Source organism: Nematolebias whitei, chromosome 11, assembly GCF_014905685.2.
Source record: "Nematolebias whitei isolate Nwh7 chromosome 11, NemWhi1, whole genome shotgun sequence".
Lineage (NCBI taxonomy): Eukaryota > Metazoa > Chordata > Actinopteri > Cyprinodontiformes > Rivulidae > Nematolebias > Nematolebias whitei.
This window is the reverse complement of record NC_056508.1, coordinates 27,986,859-28,001,444: the sequence shown is the minus strand read 5'-3', so window position 1 is coordinate 28,001,444 and position 14,586 is coordinate 27,986,859. Positions and strand designations below refer to the sequence as shown.

The 14,586-nt window shown below is 37.9% G+C and overlaps 1 protein-coding gene across 1 annotated transcript in view; it reads left to right on the top strand.

The window, feature by feature from the left end:
- Window positions 1-14,586, top strand: part of kcnd3 (potassium voltage-gated channel, Shal-related subfamily, member 3) — a 136,777-nt gene that overhangs the window by 106,993 nt on the left and 15,198 nt on the right. Inside the window, exon 2 of the mRNA XM_037684469.1 lies at window positions 1,570-1,738. Coding sequence (XP_037540397.1) covers window positions 1,570-1,738 — 169 coding nt within the window. The remainder of the gene's footprint in view (window positions 1-1,569; window positions 1,739-14,586) is intronic.

The window sequence follows — 14,586 nt, the reverse complement described above, 5'->3', positions numbered from 1 at the left end:
AATAATAATAATAATAATAATAATAATAATAATAATAATAATAATAATAATAATAATAATAATAATAAAATAAGTTATTTAGATGCAAAGTTGATGTGTATAATGTATGTTTTCTAAATGATTTTAAAGTACATGTAAAGCCCTTTTAATTAAAAAAAAAAACTAAATTTTTTTCTGAAATTTATTTTGTGGTCATCTGTGTTTCCTTCTTTTGGAAATCTAATTTTGTTTTCTTTTTTGGTTGGTTATTAGAGTTATAATATTACATTTTTGTAGTTTAAGTTCAAAGAAAATGAAGAGGCATTCTTGTTGCCAGAAAATGTGATTGAACGTCTGAAATGTGAATTTTTATTCTTCAAACCTATTTTAAAGTTTCCATTTTGTTTAGCCAAAATGCAATATTTGTTCAAAAAAGAAATGCCCTCCTTTTTACAGAGTTAAACTTTTTGTTAGTGTAGATGAAAGTGTGTAAGATTTCTTCAGAGCGTCTTGCGTTAACATCCCTGTAAAGATACGTATCAGGGATGTATTTACTCTCCAGCTTACAGGGAGCAGCCGTTTCACTCTGTTTTTACTGGTTCTGACACTTCGCCTTGCTCTCTGCCAGGGTTAATGTGACAAGACGGAGAAGAGTCAGACTCCTGTGCAGCAATCTGTTGCTGTCGTCCTTTGCTTTGCCTCTGGAACATTTTGCTGTGTATCCTTTCAGAACCAGTTTTTCCATGGAACATGAACTCATCTTTATCCAAGAAACGCTGTGATATTAAGCCATTAACATGATTTTTATGATTAAAATTATGAAGGATGAAGAGAGGATAAATATTTTCTAACTGAAGCATATTTTATTTGATTGAATGGCTTTAACAGTCAGTCTTTTCTATAATTAATGTTAAAGACTGTTTGTTCCAGGTTTATTTGTTAACTAACTTGTGCAGGCTTGAATAAGTTCAGCTCAACCTCTTGCTTATAGGAGAAAAGCAAGAACAAATCACCTGCTCTCTTTTTTCTCACTAATGAGAAAAAAGGACGATTAGAAATAAATTCATATTTTCCAACTGAACTTGTGCTCTTTTAGAATTGGATTTAGCCTTTGTCTTTTCTGCCGTGGATATCTACACACTGTGACTTTTTCCTTTTAGATTTATTTTAAAGTAATATAGGTGTCGTAACTCTGCTACCTCTGAGTTCAAGAAAAAAAAATTGCTTTTGACTTGCAAATATTTCCGACCTAACTGGTATAAATGGCTTTTAGGAAATGTCCCTGCACGGCATTCGCAGTGTCCTCCTCGTTCTCCTCTCTAAAGGTTAATGGTGTCTGCTCCTCGTGAGCGCCAGTGGACGTAGCTGTGGCCGTTCAGTGACAGACAAAGTGGGGGTGCAGCCCTTCTGTTTTTCTCTAAAGAGCGGAGAGGAACCTGTCACATTTTATTCTGGTGGGGACGAATACATGCAGAAAAGTGAAGCTTTAAACGGATATTGAAGAAAGCCACTGTGTGTGTGGGTGTGTGTGTGTCTGGGTAACGAGATGCTTTTACTAAACGCGTCCTCTCTTTGTCCCCGGCCTCACAGGTACGGAGACATGGTGCCGAAGACAATTGCAGGAAAGATCTTCGGTTCCATCTGCTCTCTGAGCGGGGTGCTGGTAATCGCCCTCCCTGTGCCTGTCATCGTGTCCAACTTCAGCCGCATCTATCACCAGAACCAGAGAGCAGACAAGCGGCGGGCGCAGAAGGTTCAGGTAAGACCAGTTTTATTTCCATCGATGGGCCTTAGAAGGTTTGACATACAAACATCCAGACCTGAGGGGTGCGATCTGACAGTTTCTCTGTCCCCTGCTCCCTGACATGAACCCCAACACCTAATGTGTCCAGTGAACATCATCGCTTTGAAACACACTATCCCCTTTGATCTGCACAGAAGAGCCTTTACCTTCTTGTACTTTATAAATGACTTGAGAGATACAGTACCTTGCAAAAGTATTCGGCCTGCTTGAACTTTTCAACCTTTTGCCACATTTCAGGCTTCAAACATAAAGATGTAAAATTTTATTTTTTTTGTGAAGAATCAACAACAAGTGGGACACAATCGTGAAGTGGAATGAAATTTAATCACCGTTATTGAATAAAAGTATATTGTGACGTACATCAATACCCTAATTTAGCTCTAAAAATCGCTTTAAATGTTTTTAAAAAGTTATATGAGTAAATCTTAAACCACGTTCTATTAAGAAAACGTTCAAGCAAACTAATGAAGGTTCATAAATGTTTATAAAAACATTTAATGTTATACTTACAGTGAGACATCTGCACTCATCCTTTATCACAGCTTCCTATAACTATCAGAGATGACAAGGAGGCTAATGTGATTATGTTCTTACTATTCACAGATAGGCCTGTTATCGTTAGCCTCATCAGTCGTTCCCTCTCTTCGTGGCAGAATAATTTCTTTAAATGCTGCAGTCCTAATAAACAAACTGCAACCAGATACAGAAACTCATCAGACCAGATTACAGACTGTATTTAGATAATCTAACAAAGTCAAGTCAGGTCCTCTGGACGGTTTCTTTTTGTTGAAACGTTTTGTCTTCCATCCAAAAGACTTCATCAGTCCGAGGAGCCACAACAAACTCAGTCTTATAAATAACACTATAAATATATAGTGCTATTTACAAAACATTTCAACAAAAAGAAACCATTCAGGGGACCTGACTTAACTTTGTTAGATTTTTCTACCTGGATTATTGAACATGAATCAGGATATGTATTTAGATAAGTTCTGATTTTACCCTTAAGCCTCTTCCTGCAGTGTCCAAACCATCTCTGCTAACATTGTTCAACACAATGGCAACTTTGCTCTTCATCTTTTTTTCTATGGGCTCAATCCAAACATCTTGCAGTGGCATCTTTTTTTTTGTCTCTCGTGCCCATCCTCTCCTCTATTCAGTCACACAGGGTTGGAACGTGTATTGACTGGAAATTGAACGCTTTGCCTTAGATTACAAACCTGATGGCAAAACCTGTAGGAGATCGTAAAGCTGGCAATGATTCATAAAAGATTATGTTCATTTGAAATTCTATTAACGCCTAATAAAACCAATAAACATGAGCCGAAGAGATTTTCCACCACCTGTGAAGTTGATTTGATTTCATCTATAACCCATGCTTTTTAAGTGATTTATTAACATTAACAAAGTCAGTAGCTACACCTTTTAAAATCATGGAAATGGTCGCAGAATCACAGCAGACTGAAACATGGGAGCACAAATCAAACAGTTTCTGGGTTGCTTGAACACAAATCTGATTAAAACCACACAGACCTTGTCCTCAAGAGACACACTTGAGTTTTTGTGTATTTGGGTCATCGGTATTAATGTTAAAGACGAAACAATAAGATTTGGGATTATTCAGAAGACTTAAAGAGATTTTTTTCTGTCCTACTTTGAGTATGTTTGACTCATTTTAATTTCTGTTTGGAAACAGTTCTTGTTGATGTTGATCACCATCAACATAATTCCTTTAAATCCACAAGTGTAGTGCTTTTATTGCGTTATTTTATCCAAAACGTCACATTTAAAGCATCAGTAAGCCTGCCGAGGATGTCAGCCGTGGTAGAAATATGCCGCATTTACACACATCTTTAATAAGAAGGATAAAACTTGATGACAGAACTTTGTAAGATTGAAGGATCTGCCCTTTTTTAAGTCACAGTCCAGTTCTCTAAACTTTTGAAACATCTTTTGTTTTTCATTTTTTGCCTTGTCCATGTGCCAAAGTGAACAGTAGCATCAGCTGGCTCACATATAAAGCGGAACTGGTAATCATAAGTCGAGGCCAGGCCCGACAGTTTTTGTTCTCCTGAGACAGATTGTGTGTTTGCTCAAAGCTGGCAGACATGCACATGCTGACACATATTTTCAGAGTCCATTTCGCTCTCTCATCACTGTCTTTCACACCTCTCTCCTCGCAGGGCTTTTTTTACTCCCTCTGCCTTTTTATTTTTCCTTACACTTCTGTCCTCATCTCTGCTCCTCTGCCTCCGTCCATTGCCACATTCTCCCCCCTGCCTATCCGTACTGATATCTCACCTTTCCGGTGATTAATGCCATCCATCTCTGAACATGTTCTCCGGTTGCAGTTTAAATCTGCTTAAAGTCCTGCAACCGTGCCCTAGCCTTAACTAACTGTAACCTTGTCTGCCAAGCAAGACTCTTTTTGTAACATGACCAAGTGTGCGGAGAGGAAAAAATAGATAAAGCGGCCCCTGAGGAGGGCTGTAAAGTTGGGGGAAATTATCTGGATGGAAAACAAGTTGAAATGAGATGAGGAGAAATGATGACAATAAAAGAGGTGAGGGGAAGTGACAAGAAATGCCAGAGAGAAGGAGTGAGCAGAGGAAGGAGGCAGCAGGACGGGGTAGAGCTGGAGGCAATGTGTGTCCTGATGTTGTGTTCTTTCCTGAAATAGCCCTCGCCCAGATGAGCTGCTGGCTGGGAGGAAAGTGGATGTCTGTTTATGAGTGTGTGTGCATCTGTTGAGTACAAATCCTCATCCACATTTGTGCAAATGAGCTTCCTGTTCTTTTAGTCTTGACCTTGCTCTGCCTCACCGTCACGTGCTTGGTTTTTCAGCCGCAGTGTCCTGAAACAGTTCTCGGTGCCCGACTCCCACAACTTCTGAGGTGTACCCACCTACTGTATGTTGTGCTGTACCTCGACAGCGCTGATCTCATTAGCAGGTACCAAACGACTCTGTTCTGAACATCTCTTCGGCTTGCCAGTGGTGAGGTCAGCGATTCACTCGAGCACCAGGATTTCCAGTGGATTGCTTTCCCCTCTGTCATAATACCATGACTAAATCACCTTATCATTGCCTTCATGATCATTTCACACCTGGATGCTTTGATCCTCAAAAGAGTTATTATGTTGGCAAATGAAGATTTTAAGTGCCATGGATGATGATAGATTTGCAAATGTGATCTTTTAAAGCCTTTAGGAGATTCAATCTGTGCCATCTCTGGCTTTAATTATCCAGGATGATTAAGCATTGCTTAGTAGCTTGGCTTTGGTTTTTAACACTAGTGGAGGGTGTCCTAAATTTTAAATTGTGTGTTTTTTGGAAGCATCTGTGGGTTTGCTTTTACATTTTACATTCCAAGTTGAGTGTTGAAACAGCTTTTATACCATGTTGCATTCTCGCGTACGTTAGCACCAGTTGGACTGGTGGTTTGTTAATCAACCTTTTGCTCCAGAATCTAACATAAGATGTTATCCAGAACATTATCCAGAGCCTAAACTCTTCTGACTTTTGTCATCTCTCTGATATTCCAATAGAAATGTTTGTATTTGCGGAACATATTACATTGATTGCTTGAATATTTATTTTCAATTGTTAAAACGTGACAGATTTGCTGATATTCTGAACAGCACTCTGGTACAGTGAAAAGTTTTAAATTATTTTAAGTAGGTTTGGTCAGTAAAACAATAATTCTGTATCCAATGACATGAAAAGTAAAAATGCCTGAAGTTCTCTTATTAATTACTTGGGTAATTTATATTTTCCATCTTTTGCAAACTTTAAAAACCTCAAGTAAACTAAATAATTCAGATAAGACTGTATTTCTTGTAGGATTAATTTCTTGTTCATGCTGTGTGGTAGTATTATTTTTCTCCATAGCAACATCTTCTGTTATTGAGGACGGCTGTGAGTGTAAAGCACATTTTAGCTGCAACTCCTTAATGTTAATGCAACAACTTGCTCTCACTATGACTAATGCACGAATAGTTTGTATATAACAATTCATCTTTTAGCCTAAAGTGTTTGTAATTACATAGTTATTGAAAATGTTATAGTCCTAATGTGTCAAAACAATAAGATATTATGCAATATAACCTCTCACAATAGTACAGAAGCCATCAGAGTGGAGACTAAACAGAAGAAGGAAGTCGTGGAGGTTAAAATAAATCAAACTTGGCTTTAGGCAGTCTTTTAGAATGATATGCAGTGAAGACTGCAGTTCCCATCGTGGAAGAACCAGTAGAGTTAACTGGTTAATGCAGAGATCTTGTGATTCACAATGATGATGAGTGCAAACATCTAGCAGCACTTCAGACTTTCTCCACCAAATGAAGGTCTGTATGTCTGCTGCAGCCTTTACTGAGACATGATGCTGTCAAAGCGGTCACTAATCTGGGGTGAAAATGGACCCTTCCATCCTGTTTTGTTTTGATTTTTTTGTTTCATCAGTTGAGGCGACTGTCTAAATTGAAGCCCATACTGTTCAAAGGTAATCTTGAAACAGTATTACATGCTTTCATAACATCCAGGCTTGATTACTGTAATGCTCTGGTGTAGAGTTAGGGCAGCCGACTCAGAACCCGAAAGTCCCAGGCTCGATCCCAAGCCATTCCTACATGCTGTGGTGTCTCTGAGCAAGATATGTGATCCCTAATTGCTCCCTGGGCACTTACATAGCTGCCCACTGCTCCACCTGGGTGTATCCCAGGTGCAATGAATTAAATGCAGAGGACCAATTTCATCATTGTATGGGAACATAAAATGATGACGACACATAGCACTTTACTTTTACTGTACTACTTTTTGGAATCAGTCAGACCTCTATCGTACGTTTACAACTGGTCCAAAATGCTGCAGCCTGATTTTTTAACTGGTTCGGGCAACAGAGAGCACATTACATGTACTCTAGTTTTGGCCTCCCTTCACTGGCTCCCAGTTCACTTTCAATTTCATTTTAAAATCCTTCTATATGTTTTTAAATTTCTGAACACTTCTGCACTCTCCTATCCCTCTGATCTGCTGCAGCCATATGTCCCACAGCGCTCTCTGAGGTCAGCAGACCAAATGCTTTTATTGGTTCCAGGCACTCATGAGGTGACAGGTTCTTCTCTGTTGCAGGTCCAAAACTGTGCAATGGGTTAGCACTGCATGTCAGGCAGGCTCCCTCTCTCACTGTTTTTAAGTTTTGTTTAAAAAATACATGTTTATTCCCAGGCTTTTGACACTGTGTGATTTGATTTTAGCTTGTTTGTATTCTATAATGTTAGTCATTTAGTTCTCATCTTTACCTCTGTGGCTTTATGTATTTTATGCTGTATTCTTTCCCTTTTTTGTTTTTGCTGTACAGCACTTTAAGTGCTTCATAAATAAAGTGGTATGGCATCGTATGGTATGGTATAGAATGGAATGGAATGGTATGGTATGGTATGGTATGGTATGGTATGGTATGGTATGGTATGGTATGGTATGGTATGGTATGGTGTGGTGTGGTGTGGTGTGGTGTGGTATGGTATGATATGGTATGGTATGGTATGGTATGGAATGGAATGGAATGGTAAGGTGCTGGTAGACCAATTTTTGACCAAAAGTATTCTTTAAATGTGGTATGTTGATTATTTAACATAGTAAACTTTTTTGTTCAAAGAAATATTTCGTTTTGCGTTGCCTCTAAACCGTAGAATGAGCTGCTGTTGCACATCAAATCTCACTTCCTGTTTTTAAATCTTCCATTAAAACACTTTTTTTCTTCTTGGCTCAACTTGATATGTTGGTTTTCAATGATTTTTATTTTAATCTATTTTTAATCGTTTTATTGTTCTATTTCTTTAATATGATTTAATGGTTTTATTCTTTTTACTGTTTTAGTTGATTTTATTGTTTTTATGTTTGCTTTTATGTGTTTTCAGTGTGCAGCACTTTGGCCAACAATGCTGGTTTTTCTAAGTGCTTTTTAAACAAATTTGTATTGTATCCTGTCATATTTACTTTGTTCTGTAATGTGATAGAAAACTATAATTCATGTGTGTTGAACTGAAATGAAGAAATGAAGGGCAAAACCCCAACAGAAGCCTTCAAAATGTCCTAAAATTACATCCTTTTATGTAGACAGTAATTATGAGTACAAAATGAGGTTAAATTAATTAAATCATGCACATCACTCAACCATGCTTATGTAGAATGACCGGACACACTGCAAAATGTAACCCACTGGCTCAGCTAATTAGAAAAAATATACCGTAATCAAAAATAATGCAACATTAGAAAATAAAATAACTAAAATTTACATGCTAGCATTGCGAGTGAAGCTTTTCATCTTCGTTTTTGTAGATAACTTCATACATGTGAGTTTAAACTGTGCTGACCTTTTTGACATCATGTCACTTTGGTTTGAATTAATTAATTTATTTGTTTGTTTATTTGTAGTACAGGCTGACATACCAGAGTTTACCACACAATAAAGGTGGTAACCTCAAGATAAGATGGAGTCATTATTATTGCATTCTCTGCTTGTTCACTGCTAATGACAGCTGTGATTTTTCATGCCCCTCCAGAAGTGTGAATTACTCAAGCATGCTATAGTCTTCATTACTTTCCCCTGCAGAACGCAGAGTGTTCTTTAATGGTCAATAACCTAAATGACTTATGACCTTCCCTGCCATTAAACCAACCACTTGCAAGTGTCTCTAGTCATTTACTGTAGCAAAACGTCATTTGCTCAACATTTATTGCCAACAAGTGGTTATGTTTCGCTGAAAATCCATTCTGCCTCAGGTCATTTCTAAGAATAAGGTTATGTTCAGCTGGGAGTAAAATAGGATAGTAATTTCAGATTGCCTTTTCACAATATTGAAGTGACAAGCGGAGAACAGATGGGGTGAAGAGCAGAGGAATTATTGAGGAGAGGATATGAAATATTAGTCTCCCAGCATTTTCCAGCCTCCTCTCAATCTTGCTCCCATCCCTGTTTTCCCCTCCTCATCGCACGCCTCCTGCCTTCTTTCTCACCCCCTGCTCACATCCATCTTCATTCAGGTCTAATTGTTAGCTGTGTGCTGAGCTCCCCTTACAATTAACCATCCATCTGGGTGGTGGTGAGGAGACAGCTCCTGATCTATCTCACAGCACAGTAAAAAGCTGTATGAGGATGCCACCAGTTGCTGCATGGTGTATTCTTGTCTCTCCTTCCATACGACCTCTAGCATGTGACTGTTTTCTGCCCAGAAATTAGCACATATTCTTGTGAATTGTTTATCTTTATTATTTGTATATTCTTCCACACATATTTTACATGTAACCACTTGTGCATGTTTTATGGTAATTGAACTGTCAAATGTCTAAATCTTCACCTCATATTGGACCCTCTAGCTATGACTTTTACATTTGGTAACTTTCATACGTCTCAAAATGTAAATTTTATTTACAAATATTTCCCTAAAAAAAATACATTGAGATCTCTTCTATATATTTGAAAATTGTTCTTCTTGATATCTGCTTTGTTCTTGCTATATTTTTTGTCTTATTTTGCTATCCTTAGGTTTTAGCTAGCGTTCCAGAATTGTATTGGATTTTTACTGAAACTTTTTTTTTACATTTGGACATTTGTTATGATGCATAACTATAACAACAATGTGTTTTTTTTTTACAACCGGGAGCAGCAGACTAACATCTCAAAGCTCAAAAAATACCTAAACTACAACTGGGAAACAATTTGGATGAACTCCAAGCCTTAACAAGGGCCCATCCAGACTATTAAGAATGCAGTGTTATGTGTTTGGCTGAGACATGGCTGCAGGACCATATCCAAGACTCCAGCTTTTCCCTGCCAGACTTTCTGACCATATGAGCAGATAGAGATTTAAAGGTGTGTCCAAAGCAAGGGAGTTTGTCAGCTGGTCTACCAGAGAAAACTGAATGCTGGAATTGTTTTATGCTATCTCTTCTGCCATCACCTGCTGGGGTAGCGGCACTAGAGCAAGTGATTTAAAAAAAGATCAACAAGCTCATAAAGAAGGCTGGCTCAGTTCTGGGGACTCTAGAACCTTTGGAGATTTGTTCATTCATTCAACCTTTATTTATACAGGTTAATCCCATTGAGCTTCTGATTGTACAAAGAAGGATTCTTCATAAAATGAAGAACAGTATAGACGACCCTCAGCATCCTCTTCATCAGACCGTCATACAACAACAGTCTTCAGTCAGAGGCTTCTTCAGATCCGTTGTAAGACAGACCGCTACAAGAGATCCTTCCTGCCCACAGCCATCAGCATCTAGAACAACTCTTTAATGAAACCAAGATGATGAGTTACAACATTTAATTTCCCTTTGGAAATTTAGCCTAACATGCATGTTTTTGGACTGTGGGAGAAAACCGGAGTACCCGGAGAAAACCCACTACATGTCAATGTTAAAAAACCATGGACCAATTTGAAGCAGGACAAGATTTTTACATGACGTTCCTACATTATAGAAGTCATTTGATGCACAAAACATGGGGAAATAGAACTGAAATGCAGAAACTTAATGAGGCACAAAACAAAAGTACCAGTAATCCTTTATTAACACAGTTGATGAAGACATAATCAAAAATGAGAAATACTGGACCAAAAAAATAAAGAAAACTGAGGTAAACTAAAAACTATCAAATACAGAACTACTCCTTGATAGTCTTGAAAGATTACATAATACAGTATCAACTCACAACAGAGGCCTAAGTTTCTGGAAGACAGGGGTCCCTAAAAATTATGTCTTCTTTTTATATAATCAAATTAAGTCTACCTCTTCCATAGCTCAAAAAGCTAAACTGGCACACCCTGTTACCAAGGTCCAAGGTGCACGTTAGACTTTGTCCTATTCTATCCAGGAAGCTTTTGAATTTGATTTCAGCAAATGATTAAGAAAAGCTTGGGAAATTATGGCCAAAAGTAAGTAATGCCCATTTGCAAATGTTTTTATCAGGTGTTTCAATAAAGTCTCTGGTAAACTTTTGAAGAAGGTAGCTGCTGAGTTATCAGACTTTCTATTTTTAATATGATTCCATGTTTTCTGAAATGCAAGGCTTGCTATATCTTCTGCTGACATATTTAAGCATGCATGGGTAAGATTCTCTTAAAGTCAGATGAGCCATTCGATCAACCATTAACTTGACAATTTGTTCTCTCCCCAGGACCAGTGTTCCTTCTGTTACCCTGTTTGCTTCTGATGCTGCACAGTCCATTTCTTTTAAATATAAGTAAGGAGTTAAGAAGAATAAACTGAAGCTCTTAAATATTAGAGAGGGATGGGTATATATCACTTGACCTACACACATGTCTGTGTCCCTGGGCAAGACACTGAACCTTCATTGCCTCTGATTTGCCCCATTGGTGTATGAGTGTGGTCTTGAGCACTGATCAGACTGTGTACAATGAGTTATTCACATTAGCTTTGTAGAGATGTCATGGAGTGCTGTATGAATGTGTGTGGATGGGTAAATGAGGGCACAGATGGAGTTCCATCTCTCTGAACACAGACAGAAATGCTAAAGTAAGCAAAAGGCTAGCTAAAACCTAAATATAGCTAGAGACTAGCTAAAATGATTACAACAAATAAATAAGTTTAACATTTTGGAAAGTATGCTTTACAAAAACCAATAGTCATCACCATACAATCTTGAATCAGCGTTCACACATTAAAGTTTTCTACCTCTTTTTTACTCACTTTCCTCTAAATCATCTCCCGTTTTCATTTCCCTCGGTAGGCTAAAGCCAAAATGTGGAGATGACCTTTGACAGAGAGTCTTTTGGGCTTCCAGAGAATCAATAGAAGTGGTCTGTGTTTTGCTAAAATTAGAGAGGGATGCTGATGCTGTTTTATTGAGGGGAACAGTAGGTGGATGAGGTACATTTTAGCAACAAGAAAATCATCACAACATCACAGGGTGCAACAGACAGAGACATACTTTTATCTACAAAAAGGAGCTAATCCAGGCTTAGAAAATGCATTTAATCTCTGAGTGGTGTTAGGCTAAGGTTAAGCTGTCTTTACTTCAGGCCAGAGGTGTTTGAGGACTTGATTTCCTCAAAATCAATTTTGCTATTGTCCGCACTTTCCTGCCTTTCACGCAGTTTTTTTTTTCTTCAGAACAGTCCATTCTTGCAAGTTTCCCTCTTCTACAGTTCTTGTCTGTCTCCCTGTCTCTTATTCATGCTACCTGTGTATTAACGCACAGCAACACACCTCAGAGGAAGAACATAGCTGTGGCAGGAGTCTGCCTGTATGAAAACAACTTTTGAGATGAGTGGCAGCTGCCAAACAAGATAAGCCTTTTCAATAGTTATTTATGTCTGGGTGTGGAAGTGTGCTCCTTGTCAGATGGTCTCTTATTTCTCTTGTTCGGTTCCAAGGCAGGCTAGAGGCGAAACCTAATCTGGTCTCAAAGCTTGATTGCTCCACTTTTCACTCAGCCAGATCCTATAAAGACACAGCTGAAACTCACAAGGTGCCATGAATTTTTTAATTTTTACCTTCCAACTAAAAAATGAAACAAAGTTCTAACAAAACTTGGCTATGCTCAGAGGAGTATGGCATCCGTTATGTACCGTTTGTTAGTTTGTTTGAGAATATGCCAGATTAGCTCTGTCAGCAGGCAGTAAACTGTGCTAAAGTGGAGCCTTTGCTCTGGCTCTCATCCTATAGCTATAAACTTTAAAGAGTCATTAGTAAGAAGGAAAAAAATGTAATTAAAGTTGTTTAGATCTGTTTATTGTTGCTGAGTGTAGAAAAATGTTTATGTAGCTGGCGATCCTGAGCATCATTGTTGGGATGGGTCAGCAGGTGTTAGAGTAAATAAACTGCTTTTTACTATTCTGATTGATTTAAAATGTAATTCACAATAAAGCTTTTTGTTAACTGCAGCTTTATACATATCATAGCCGGTTAATGTGATACTGGGACAATTAAAGTTTCAGTTTCTGGTTTGGGAATGCAAAGTCTTTTCATTATTTAATCTAAAAGTCCAGAAAAGAAAAAAAAAAAAAAGCAAGAACTCTGTCTGCATTCTCTTCTCGAAGTTGAGTTCATTCCCAGCACAGTTTGGACTTCATCAGGGCTGCTTATTGTCTCTGATCCTGTTGGTGGTGTTCCACAGTAATGATGGTGTTGCTCCGGTCTGTTTTAAATAAAAGGGAGCCGAACTGAAAGGCATAGGTCTTGTTTTACTGGTCCATCTATAATCCAACCCTCATGTATGGTCATGAAGTGTGGATCAGGTGTGTATCAGATCCTGGATGCAAGCAGCTGGAACCAGCTTCCTCTGTTCAGTGCCCTGGCCTGAGATGACTTTCTGTTGTGACTTGCCACTTTACAGTATAAATAAACTTAATTGAATTGAATTGTGTGATGGTCAGGTTCAACCTTAAAGATGAAGTGAGAAGCTTCATCATCCAGGGGGAGATGCTTAGAGTCATTGCTCCTTCACATCAAAGCTGAGGTCGTTTGGGTTTGTGATTAGGTAACCTCCTTGATACCTCCCTTTGGAGATTTTACAGGAACTTCTTACAGAAACTTACAGAAACCTCTTCAAAAAGAGACCCCGGTGCAGACCCAAAACGTGTTAAAGGGATCATGTATCTTCTCTGACCTGGGGATGCCTTGGGATGTGCTGGGAGGAGAGAGTGTTACTGTGTTTCCCTTATAAGCCTGTTGGTTCTACAACCCAACCACAGATGAGCAGTAGAGTTGGTTGGTATGTTGGATGGATGGATGGATGGATGGATGGATGGATGGCTTTTACCTGGAATTTTGCCTTTTTTAGTTTTTAGGTATATTTTTGCTACTTTAGCTCATGTGCTTATCGCCTTTTACTTTCAACTATCCACTTTAGCTGATGCCGCTTGATAAATCATTTCCTGACGTGCAGTGATAACAACTGACTTGATCTGGTCACATTAAATAACTTCTCTCAATCAAATTCCAATGTAAACTATTTACCAAATAGTTAGACTTTGTCTAAATTTGTGTGTGTATAAAAGCCTAAATAAATCCTACTCGAATCATTAATTTTACTTTAGATAAAAAAATAATTCACAACTGATTGATTATTGTTTAAACTGTTCATTATTGTTTTAGTAATTACTTTACTTTTTCATACAAGTTATTCACCAAATTATTATCCTTTATCGTTTGTGTTGTTCAGTTTGTTTATTGTTGTTGATTATTCTCATCTTGATTAATTATTTTTGTAATAAAACCTCAAAGACAAATTTGGTCTCCTCATCTGGAGGAAAATTCATTTGTTCTAGAATTCCCTTTAATTAACAGATTCTACTTCAGTGACCGAGTTCTGATTATTAGAGGATGAAAACATTAATTAAGTTGTTGCTGGTCAGTAACTGACCTGCTGGTGCTGTAACGAGCTCAAAATAAGTTAGTAAGTGTAGTAAAGTGAGGAACAAGAGTCACGCTTCTTCCTCCATTCATTCATATATGCTAAAAGAGGAATTTACAACATATTCTTCAAGCACTGACAAATCATATGAGTTCACATGACATATGTGACTGGTAATGGCAAAATAAGTCTTAATGAAAAATAGCAAGATGCAACCATTTTAAAATTTTTAAAATAAATTACTAAAAAAGGAGAAAATAATGTTGATTAGCTTTAGCTACTTTATTTATCCAACTTTCAGCTTTACAGTAAGATCTTTCTCTCAAATCCACCAGACATTATTTGGAATACCTTCAGGACAATCTGCCTAGAAGATATATGGTGAATGATGGATGGATGGATGGATGGATGGATGGATGGATGGATGGT